We start from the raw sequence: 12,687 nt of genomic DNA, 5'->3' as shown, positions 1-12,687 counted from the left end.
AGCTGCTAGTTTATCAAATCTGGCAAAGAGCTCGTTCAGCGTCATGACCAGCTCCTGAGCAGTGCACTGGGAAGCCAGACTTGTGAAACCCTCTATGTCTGCAAAGAGGATGCTTGGAAAAAAAAGAGAAAAAAAAAAAGAAAGTGTCACAAAATTTGTTGCTGATATTTGTGTCAGTTCTGGGGTAGAAGTCCAGGGATGGGGAGGAATGTAGGGGTATCCCAGCCCTATCGCAGCAAGGAGATGAGCGCCCCTAATGCAACTTTATGGTACAGCCTCTATCACATGTAAAGCCCCGAGGGGCACAGCCTAATGTCCTCCAGAGATTAGAAAGGGTGAGAAAACCCTACAAGCCTTTCATCCCCCACCGCTGCCCCATGTCCAGAAAATTTATAGTATGCTGGGAGCTGGTAGTGGTATGATAATGCTATCAGCCATTGTTAACTACAAGGCACTCCTACACCATGACCAGATTAACCCAGCTATAAAAAATCAACATTTAGCCATTTTGATCACATAACTTGACCTCTCAGCTCAATAACATCACTTGTGTCTCAATTCTGCTGCAGAAAAACCACATTCCTCTGCCCGATTCCCCTGCTGTCAAAGTGCAGCCACAAAATAAAGCCCCTTTCTAGTGAATAACCTTAACCTGCCTACCCCAGCTTTCACCCCTGTTTTGGTGGTCTGCTTCCATGCACGCACACCAGCCCCGTGGCTGGCGGCACCCTGCCCTGTACCGTGTGCCTGGCAGACATTGCTCCTGCAATGTCATAGATGCACAAAGCCAGGCGCAACGGCACCGCGTGCTGCCGGGAGAAAGGCTTGAGTGCAGCAGGGATGGCTGGCCGTGCCCTAACACGCTCAGCTGCCCTGGAGAAGACTTACTATCAGGCTTTTATACCTTTCATTCTCTGGAGAAGGAAATCTACACTGACTTACTCTACTTTACTCATCTCCCAGCTGCGCATGCTTCTCACTCATTGCTTTTTTTTTTTTCCATTCAGCTTCTAAAGAACTACAGAAATTAAACCTCCCATTTGTACCACACCTTCCAGCTGGCTTAGCCCCTGAAACACTATAAAAATATACACCTACAGCATTCAGGAGCTCCTCTCAGTAAGGCTGCAAGGAGGTGTCACCCAACTTTCTGCCGAACGACAAGCGCAGCCCTTGCAATAGCAGAGGTTTGCCTCAGTTGGCAACAGGGAAACCAAATCACTCCCATCTGCCCAGGATGGACTGGGAAAGCCCTCTGAAAGCAGTGTGGACTGTTTTGAAATTACAATTATTCCTTGATTTCAATTAATCAATTTTAATGTTGTACTGCAAAGACTTTTTTTTTCAAATGGAAAAAGATAGTATGTCACTGATAATTACAACATTGAAAATATCGATTTGCAAACACAGCCATTATGCTAAATATAAATCTATTCAGTAAAACAAGCACCAGACTATGTCTATATAGATCTAAGATAAAATGTATATATGCGCACACATTTATACAAATATAAAATTCGTAAGCTATATTTGTATATTGGAACATTTATCAAGTCATTGATTTCTTCTTTGAAGTTGATTACTGCACCAAGTTGTACTTGAATAGGAAGAGAAATTAAAAGTGTAAATACCAAGCACTTTGGAATTGTTTCTTCTTTCTAAAATAAAACTCCAATCTGTTTTAGGCAAATTGCAGAGGCTATGTTTTCAGTTGGAATTCCCTGCAATGTCTTCAGGCAGAAAGCAAAGACAAAAAAAATATTATCACAAGCATTTCTTGCAAAAATCCTGAAACACATTTCAATTCTGGCATGCTTTTCATTATTTTCTTTCTACATTTCAACTCCAATAAATCATCAACCAAACATATTGCATTAAAGATTTCTTTGTTAGTCAGACTGAAGCAAAAACGTACAAGAAAAAAGCAAGAGAGGAATGCAGGGATGTCTGAATCAAATTATAATTTGCCATTTTTTTTAAACACTTGAGAAAATACACACCAAAAAAAAAAATCAAGATTTCACATATTTACAAATATAAGTAAACTTCCCAAAGAAATACACTTGAAATCAACTGAAATCTTAGAGATGTCTGTATTGCTCGCTAAGCAACTTAAGTATGTGTTAATATGTAATGTACAAATAGGAAATGTCTCCAGTTCTTGTGGCAATAACAAAAGGTACCTTGTTGCAAGCATGTTCTTCTTCCAGCATGGGGCAAATTGCAAATCCTTATTTGTGGAGGTATTCACACTCTTTGCTTGTGTGTGTGTTGTAACAGCTGTGTGTTCTAACAGAAGGAGTACAGAGCAATTGCTGCTTTGACATTCAGATAGCAATGGGTGTATCCGAAAATACTACACAGGGATGCCCTGAGCATTCTCATGCCTGATTCAGAAAATTAGTGCTAGCATAGTGTCCTAATAAACATGGATACATGACTGAAAGTTGCCCCCTCCATTCCCCATTACTATCATGCCAGATAGATGGATCAGACATTCCTAGAAGTTAAATTGTGGCAATATTTTCAACCAGGCAAATGAAGTGATCACCAGAGACGTATGGAGCCAACCTATGCACAGATTTATGCTTTTTCAAATTGAAACTACTTGATTACAACATTTTCTGAAACTTGTAATCTTCTATGGGTGACCAGCGAATTGTTCTTTGTTCAAATTCAGCAGCTATCTCCTTCATCTTGATCCTTGTGTGACACTTCCAAGGACAGCACAGTTGCAGCTCCATATGCAGCGCTCTGGCCGAGTTCTAGAAAACTACAATTATAAGCACTACAAAAGTGTTTATTCTGAGAATAAAACCTGGAAAGGTTGCATTATGGGAAGCAGAAATGTATTCTGCACACAAGCCAGTAGCAATATTGGGAAGTTAACATTGTCTGATGCCCCTGTTAGGAAGCCAACATTTACTACACGAGATGCTTCTTGGAATGAGTGTTTTGATTGAGGAGAGAGGCATGCATGAAACAATTTCAACAAAGTCAGTTTGATAATTTTTGAGAGGGAAGTCAAGGAAAAAGAAGGGTTTTTTTCATCTAACACAAAGGAGTGAATTGCAAGTATTTTTTTAATATGCTTCAAGTCTCTTCTCACTCTTGAACATGGACATGATGCTTCTCAATAAGGGGAAGAACTTCACCTGGCACATGCCTTTTGCTCTTTATATGAAAACCTGCTCAGAATTGGTTACATGTCAAGTCCTTTGCATGACTCAGTTTTTGCACACTTTGTGATGAATATGAAGGTATCTATTCCTGCATGGTACCTGCATGGTTCATCCCCTAGCCCCTCTTCCATGTCAGCTAACCAAGTAACATATGAACTTCTTGAAGCACCTGAACATATTCCATTACAAGCTTGAGACAGCTGTGTGACCCGCTCTGCAACCAAATAGCTACACCACTGAGCTATCTGAAGACACCGCCTGGGACACACAGGCTGAAGGGAATGGAAAAACCTCATCAGGATATAGAAAGGACCACGTGAGAGATGGCAGAGGACACAGCAGTGATCCAGCAACTGAAGACAGAGAGGGGAAAGACACCTTTGTGGCAGGAGACTGGAGAAAGAACAGCACACAACTGTCAGAGAAAACAGCCCTTGCAAACAGGAACGCAGCCTGAAGCCTCTCTTGTCCTCTGTTCTAAACAAAGAACTCTGAAAGCCACTAAATCACATTTTACTCCTGCCTAATCTGTTCTCTCCACATGCTCCTGCTAGCACTGCAGCTCCAGTAGCAGAGCCAACAACTAGGTTTATTGCTCCCCACTCTGCTAATGACCCGCAAGGAACCTGTGTACGTGGTGCTGTGCCATGCCGCTTCTGTTCCTTTTGTTATTAGCCTCACTAACCCTTACATTCACCCTCCTCCCTGCAAAATACCCAACAGCCCAGAAGCAAGGAGGAAAAAAGTGAATTTCTCTTACAATAGCCATCAGAGGACAGGACATGATTCTCACCCTGTGTTTAGACAGATGTTTTCTTTCAAAACAAAGCCTGCTGTATCTTCTTACACACACAACACACACAGAATGAGGCTGCAGGAGCATCTCCCACTCCTGCCAGTTCATCTTATCCAGACTAGGAGCCTTAGAGTTTGAACACACAGCTTCGCCCCTACCTTTAGTCCTCACTCCACACTTCAGTCTTCCATGTCAAGACTACCTTTAGCACTGAAAAGATTTTATTGAAGGATGATGGTGATGGATTATTGTGATGAAGGGCACAACTCCAGCCAACTATTTGTCAGCCTTCAGAGGGCAAGGCATTTCCTTGCTGGTGGGAGCACAATGCCAGTAACAGGCCTTTCTTGTGCCAAAATATGGGGTAAACGACAGTGGTCAACAAAAGGTCAAGTGAAATAATTATTATAGCTATAAAATATCATGAGATAAGTAAGGCAGTGGTTTAGAAGTACTGTTAGCTGAAGCTGACTGGAAGGGATTGACCACACAATCTGCAGCCTGGGCGTCAGCAACTATTATCAGCCCTGGGTCCCAGTCCCTTCATCTGGAAGGTTACTGCTTTGTGGAAAAACCAGTTTAGCATGTAATTAAAATGTTGTAATGGCTTTAGAGCTCTTGATATATTTTCCACTCTGTCACTGCCTTCAGATTTACCATCTGATTGGGTTTTGTCCAGCAGTAACCAGGGTATGACCTCAAAAAAAGACAAAAAAATGGTTTATTTCTGGGAAAGACAGACAAGAAAAGCGATATTATTCATTTTATAAGGTTTTTTAAAAATTATTTCTGTTCAGTTTTGGTTGAAAAGTACCACAAATTGTGTTATAGGGTAGAGGTGAATACTTTCCTAACCTCCTGCTTCAGCTCCTATTTCCAGCAAGGACTAGCTCAAGATTTCATAGCTGTAGAAAGAAAACTCAGTTTTGTGCCTGTTTGCCTTACATGGCTCACGATGCTGACGGGGAAGAAAGATGAAAAGGACCTTGGGCAGCTCCCAGATCCTGCCATCCTTCCCTCTGCTTAGGGGCCAGCCTTGGTACTTGCCTGCTCTTGCCTGAGACCCAGGCAGGGGAGCTGGAAAGACGGGTGCATGGACTGGAGCACACCTGAGCCCAAGAGCTTCCAGGCAGCCTTGATCAGGCTGGGCACACAGGTCTAGCTGCTGCCGCCACCGGGATGCCAGCCTGCCCCTGAGCTTGGCCCTTACCAAAACCACCACCACCACCACTGTGGACTATAAGACTTCCATGAGCAGGATGTCTAGATGCTTTTTGCAGAGTGCTTTGCATAGATGCAAAGGCAGAGTCAGGTGAAATGGAGAGAGGAGCAGCTAAAAACGTAGAGCCAAGAGAAGAAATTTCCAAAGCGCTGAGATCAGCTTTCCCGTTTTTTGGTCTGTAATGCATTCACAGAATAGCTAAGATACACACGAACAGGCAGCTCAGGTACCAGCAGAAGCCTCAGTGCAACACCCCAGAGGTCAGCAGTGTGAGCCTGCCCAGCTTGGGCTGCTTTCACACTCTGTGCTCAGTTCCATCCCACTGCACCTTGGGTCCTACCACTGCAGGTCATTTAAAACTAGCTCCTGTAATTCAGGCGATCCTTGCTGTGACTGCACTGCTAAAATACCCTGAGGCAGAAGCATCACAGGATCTTTCAGACGGCAAAGGAGAAGGTTCTTAGCAAAGAGTGTGGAAAGGGGAGAGATCTTGGCAGAAAGCAAAGAACAACGTAAGAAGGAAGAGCTAAGGACAAGGTGGGAAGCAGGAAACCCACATGAGACATTTAAAAACCACACACACCCGGAGAGAAGGATTTTGAAGTGCAGCCTTAAATGTCTGAAGCTAGTAGGGAGGGACACAACACAGCCAGGTTTCCCTGCAAATGCAGGATTATTCAAAATACTAAATTAAATCATCAGTGCTTCTAATGTAAAAACAAAAAAACAGTCGTGTTCTATTTCAAGACATGTGCATGCCATGCACGCCAGCCACAACATAAATCAAGCAAGGCAAGAAATACAAACCCTATCACCATCACAACAGTAATGCCAGTCATGAATATAAACACCATGTGTTACTGGAAACCAAACACCACAGGCACTGCATGGGAAACAGAACAAAACCCCAGATTTGGTGAGCTTTAATGACTTACGAAAACAGCAAAGTGCATCTAACTGCATGTGAATCAAAGCCATGGTATTTTACTGCAATGAACGCTACCTACAAGAAAAAAAAGTAATTACTGCTCACTAAATACAAGCTCACTAATTTGCATTCACAAGCAAAGGTGTAACAAGAGAAAGTAATTTGCTATAGACACAGTCTGCCCTTGTCAGTGAATTCACTAGGCTAATCGGCGAGGACAGTGTCTCAGGGTGCTACTGTTATTTTACAACACCGCCCACTGCTATTGGTTTTGCATGTCATTAAGTAATACTATGAACAAGGAAAAAGAAAGAAGAAGGATGGATTGGGATGAAGATGACAAAACTCTCATTTGAAGGGTTGGGTCGAGCCCTTAACACCAAACAGAATCACAGAATGGTTGAGGTTGGAAGGGACCTCTGGAGGTCATCTTTTCCAAATGACCTGCTCAGGCAGGACCACCTGCAGCTGGTTACCCAAGACCATGTTCAGATGACTTTTGAGTATCTCCAAGGTGGGAGCATCTCTTGAGCAGTTTGGTAAAAGAGTCAATTTTTGTACTTGGCCATCTGTTTAAAAGCCAGTCCCCCACCAGCACTATAAGCCCAGAAGTTATCTTCCAGTTCCAGTGGCATAAACATAGTGCTAAGTTCATCTAGAAGTTCCCAGAATAGACATGGCATCAAGATACACCCAGTCTCTCTTTCCTAGCTATAGCCACCTGGAGATGGGATGGCAAGGATGTCCTCTGTGTGTTCTCTCTTCTATCCACCCTACGTACAAAATGAATTTCAGCTTCCAGAAACAGTGAGAACATCTCATAATGCTCTTTCCCTTCTGAATTTAACAACAGCCACAACAAAAGGACAAACCAAAACAAGCTGAGGACAAGTTCATAGCAGTACCGTGACCACAGGCAGCATGTCTAGGTAAAGCAGCACAAATGTGAGCAAGGGCAGCAAAGCCCACCTAAGGAGGGTGAAGTGGCCTACACAGATCACCAGGCTGAGTGACAGCCCAATGACTGGTCCAGCAAAGGCTGCTCGCTACTTCCAGACTAACTCAGGTCTCAACAGCACGTCAGCCTTGCTCTCTAGGGATGTCTACGTGACAGGCTAAGATCTTAGCCTTAGCGACACAAAAAATGTTCTCCAGAACAGCTGGACATCAGACAGACCAGAGGTTAAAATATTTCCTTTTCCTACAGTCATGGAAAAAAAAAAAACAAAACAAACCCACAACAGTAAAAAGATACACTCTCTTTCCTAAACTTATATGGTCATTTCAGAAAAGATCCATTTACTATTAGAAATCACCTATTGTTTCAAATGAGCCCTAGCACTTCTGTGACACATCAGTTGGCGCAGCTTCCCCTTGGGACGTGGGACTCCGTTGTGCACCGTGACAGTGCTCCATCTTAAGATCAGTCATGCTGGCTACCACTTGCTCAAGAGGGTGGGAAGGCACATATGTACACAAATGCTGTGATGAGCAAAGCAATACTTGAGAGGTAGAGAGAATAACGCAGACAGGAGAAAATACACACAAAAACCCTACAAAAACAAAAGCCCATAAAACTGTGAGCCTTTTCACTTTTTTCTTTATAGCAAAAGGCAGAAAGCCCCCCATTTCTCCTCCAAAGTAGCCAAAAAAGTAAACCAAATCCACATCCCATATTTGAGAAGAACTTCACTCTGCAAGACCATACCAACTGAAACTGGTGACAGAGTAAAAACTGACATAGAAGCAGGAGACCAAATGGCTCTTGGAGACACTGGTGGCAATGTGCAGACTGCCATCCGCAGAGCTACTGCGTGATGACAGCAAGGCTCATTGCAAAGATATAAACTGCAGAACCCTGCCTTTACTTGATTTTCCCATGTTTGCACTCAGATTAGTGTTACTGGAGGTTAGAACTTCCTGGGGGACACAGCTGGGAGGTGCACATCTCCAGCACAAACTCTCAGCATCTGCAGTTGCAGCTCTGTCTGCATTAGCAATGTACTCCTGGGAATGCCCCGCTCAGAGTGTCTGACCCTGCTGGCACTCAAGAGCTGCTGAGAAAAATGGCACCGTACTTTCCATTATGGTCAGTGCTCCCCATTCCAATGCCTGTGGTCTGTCTTTCACTGTCAACACAGGAAATCAGAAGAAATTAAGATCCTGAGATCTCCAGCTAGAAGGGGAAGACTGCACCAGTCATACAGCGAGAAGTGTTTCCATGACACTCCCAGGTTTGCAGTTTACAAGCATGAGTAGCAACCCCAGTTATTAGAGCTTATTTATAGATAAGCAGCATCAGTACTCATTTTTTTAAATCTTAAACATGAAAAACTTGCTACCCTCTCCCTCTAAACATTGTGAGTTAAAAGATTTTCCTACTTCAGCAGGCTATATTTAACCAGATTGATTCTTCATGGAAACAGGAGTAATAAATAGCCTTTTGGGAAGAAAAACTATTAGGGGACGGCAAAACAAATAAAGATAGATATGCAGTGGCTACCAGCCAAACTATAGGTGGAACGTGTTATAGATGTCTTTGAGATGAGTGGAAGGAACTTTGTTACTCCATCATCACAATCCAAATTAGATGCTGCTGTCTGTCAAACATAAAAAAGAAATCCAAGTGGCCTAAATGAGATTTTGGGTTTTTAAAAAGGAGGGACTTCAGACCTTTTTCAGATATCTAAGAAGGGACTGACGGGAATGTGAAAATTTTTCCAATCATTCCGGTCAGGGGAAAAACCGTGTAAGTGAGAAAGATGCCAAATCTGTTCCAACTCCAAGGAAGTTTAGGGAGGCAAAGTTGAAGGATACACATGGCCTTCTACAGGAAGGCACAAAGGAACCATGTGTACTGCTGGCTCCGACCATGTGTCTTTGCTTTGACTCCGAGCAGGCCCAGGCTCACCCTGGTCTGCCTGACCAGTGCAAAAGAGCTGGCAGGTCTGTCCAAACTGGAGCTGGATCCAGCCCACACCAAAATCAATCTCAGATTCATTTGTCCCACAAGACAGCCTGAAATTCAGAATTGCATATAAAAGAAAAAGGAAAAGCCATGTTATTTTCTAGTTTTCAAACTTGAGGCATACTTTTTGCTGTGAGCATTCCTGCAAGTCTCTTTTCTAGCATTAGAGAAATCTCTGATGTCAAAATCCTGCCAAAAAAAACCAAGAAGGAAGTTGGAGCTAAGCGAACTCTGCAAGAAGGGACTATCCATTACCACCACAGCTGTAGGAGTCTGGCAGTATTCCTCCCTGCCCACTTTCGAGAAAGCAGCTTGCAAAAATGACCAAAGCTACAGAAGCAGAGTAATAGAAAAGAGAAACAACTAAAAACTTCAGTATTAAAACAAAAGACAACCTGTTGTATAGAGGCTGTGTGCCAGCAATCAAGCAGTTGTCAGAGAAGGCAATAGAGTAATAAATTTTGGCACAGACAGTTGAAAGTTTCACATGTATATCTCGAAATATTGGGTCAGGCACATGGGATAGAGATCAAATAAGTTGCATCTAATCAAGTTTGGGATGCTTTCTGTTATATGTTACTCAGGTCATGGTTTTTGATGGTGAAAGAATGAGCTCTTCATTCTTTTGTGCAAATTGCATTCATTCTGTTCTTCCCTGGTATCATGCATATTTAGTCAAACAACAATGCTTTTCTATTCCCTACCCAAAAAGCTGCACTGGTCATTTCAACCTAGCCTTACTTCTTCCTCACTCTCTCCACCAAGCTTCCCCAGTGTCCTGTCTTTTTGTGATTTATTTACTCCGCAGTTTCTGTAAGTCAAGGTTTCTTCCACTTTTCCCTCTGAAAAGTCACTGCATAATTAAAACATTACATTAGTATATGTGTCATCACTTACAACATTAAGGAGCAACTATGACTTTCCTATAGTTATCTTGTTATCCTGAGGGAGCAAAGTAGGTACCAAAATATGCAGAATGCTTCATGGATAAACTGAGAACAGATAAGTGATGTGATGTTCTGTACACACAATTACCATTTATGTTTGGGAGTCTACTAGATCAATGATAGTGAAGTGGCTATTTGTTGGGAAAACTGATTGCTGAACAACAGGAACATGAGTCTCACTGCCTTTTTCAGAACAGCCAACATGAGCTGACTCGCTGCCTCCTCGTTTCTATATTTTAAGATGTAATTAAGTGGTTGTGTTTTGAGAATGACACTGATGAAACTGTAAGAGAAACAGACCTAAGGCATACAGAGAAACTTAACTGTGCACACTTCTTAATGGCCACTTTTCTGAGAAACACCAATGCAACATCAGTGGAGAAGAACTTTAAAATTAGAAGGATTTATTGTTAGAAATTCTGAAATTCTGAAAGGTAAAATGGATGGCCAAAGAAAATGGTACAGCTCATTAACTGAGGGATCAGCTTGTTATTAATAAACAAACCTCATAATAATTTTAAACTATAAAACACATTATGTTTTCAGTGAGAAGGGAGATTGGCTGTAATTTCACAATTAAATGAAAAGGAAAAAATCCTGCAGGAAATTGAACTCGCTATCTGGTTATTGTGATAAGAATTAGTAATGAATAGATAACCTCAAGTCATGAGTCAAGTTCTCCCAACTTTATAAGGGCTAAAAATTTATCGTTAAGGGTTTTGTTTCCTTTTTAAGATGTGATCTACCATCACATCGCAGTTGATCAATGGCACTTGAGCTGACATGTATCTTTGATTCACTTTGGTGACACAGAAAACTCCAGCTACCATGGAGAAAAAATGTAAATATAATGAAATTCTGTACAATCAATATCAGCAGTAAAACCACTCCCCCTTAGAAGGTAAGTTCACTAAATGAGTATTTCTATGCAAAGATCATCCTTGAATGGGGAATATCAAATTCTAAGTACCTCTTTAGTTCCTAACCTACTTCATATTCCAGATACTTTGCATACGTACATTATTTCATAGACATTAAGCAGTGTTAAATCTACTTTGTGAAATTCAGATTATATACTGTAATATCAGAAAACATTTGCACCACTTCTGTTTCATTATGCTGGTCAAGATACCAGCTATCAAGACACCTTGAATCTAATCTTTGACAGCCCATCATTTGACTCTATGATCAGTTACTTAGATGACTCTATTTCAAATTTATTTCTTTATAAAATAAAATGGACCATGGCTTCTTCAGCATATGAAGTCTTTGAACAAACTGGCATTAAGCAATTGCTGAAATGTCACTGGTGCTAGAAAAGCAACACCGCACTATTTTGCAGAGACAACAGTATGGTATATAAAGAAAAAATAAAAAGGGGCTCAAGGTCATGTGGGAAAACCATGGCAAAGCGGGAACGTGAATCCTGGCCTCGTGAATCCTGGCCTCGTGAATCCAGGGAACATCCGCACAAAACCTACTCCTGAGATGCTGGAGCAGGGAGCATGGTGAGGCAGGTTGGCCCACTGCACATGTAAGTCTTTTTAACTCTCCACTTAATCGCCCCTGATTTTTGCAATCAGTGGTTTCTTCTCATAATGAAGCAGGCATATAATTTTAACTTGATTTCAAGGGAATTACTGTAATTGCCACCACCAGAATAATAGATCTGCATATAAAGAAATGGCTTTTCTCTTACATTTTCCATTGGAAAATTTAATTTGTGTGTTAATGCAGTAAGATATTTCACTAAGCCATTTGCTTGCTACTCTCAATATTCACAAAACATCATCGCCAAATCAAGTTCCTATAAACAGTTATTAGTTTACTAGTGAACTAATACCAATAGAATCAATAGAGTCTGACCAGATCTTTTCTATAGCATAGAAAACCTTAGAGATCACTTAAAATATATATTACAGTAACAAGTCTCAGTCCATAAAAAAATAACAGGAAAGTTACTGTGCCAGTTCTTTCTACATCTCTACAAAACCAGCCTAGCTGATTTCTGCTTGCTTTTATGCCACTACAGGAGCAGCAATTTTTGTCTTGAAGATTTAAAAAAAAAAATATTAAATAAAGTGCCTGGCATTTGAAAGGATGAGTTTAGTTCAGTTCAGAACAGCGGGTGTCACAACTTCAAAACACTTCTGTATATTCAGATGTTACATATACCATAAAACTAACTGCTACTTCAAGCAAGGAGTGAAACTGTAGACACAGCTTGCTGGTGTCCCAACATTATGATGGCCTTTCACAAAGCTGCATGAATCGGAATTAAAGTGCCGTAGAGGACACATGCCCATCTGAAGGCTAACACAGCTGGCAATAAAATTGTGGCTAGTGAGTCACAGGACAAATAGGTCGGGACTTTCCCCATAGGGGATTCGGGGAAGCCAGAGCTAAATTCACTTGCAGAGCAGGAAGAAGTTTGAATAAACTGTTTCATGTGATATGTCTTCTAGAGTATACATGTCAACAGCAACACAACTCCTGTCCCTAGCACAGATGCCTTCAGGTTTCTAAACAGATGCCTTGGATTAGAATAATTTGCTCTTCCAGATAGGAGGAGCCATGACAGTAGTAAAAAGTTTCTAAAACAACATCTCTCTGCTCTCCCACGGAGGGCTGTACTCTAACTGCA

At 41.7% G+C, this 12,687-nt stretch overlaps 1 protein-coding gene across 2 annotated transcripts in view; it reads right to left on the bottom strand.

Moving 5' to 3' along the window:
• The window catches only part of ADCY5 (adenylate cyclase 5), a gene marked incomplete at its 3' end in the record, with an annotated part of 214,657 nt that overhangs the window by 58,432 nt on the left and 143,538 nt on the right, over positions 1-12,687 (bottom strand). For both annotated transcript variants that reach the window (XM_082001557.1, XM_082001558.1), the window contains exon 4: positions 1-112. In XM_082001557.1, coding sequence (XP_081857683.1) covers positions 1-112 — 112 coding nt within the window. The remainder of the gene's footprint in view (positions 113-12,687) is intronic.

Source organism: Phaethon aethereus, assembly GCF_964289735.1.
Source record: "Phaethon aethereus genome assembly, chromosome: 6".
Classification (NCBI taxonomy): domain Eukaryota; kingdom Metazoa; phylum Chordata; class Aves; order Phaethontiformes; family Phaethontidae; genus Phaethon; species Phaethon aethereus.
Note: the sequence above shows the minus strand (reverse complement) of the source record. Positions and strands in the feature narration are given on the sequence as shown.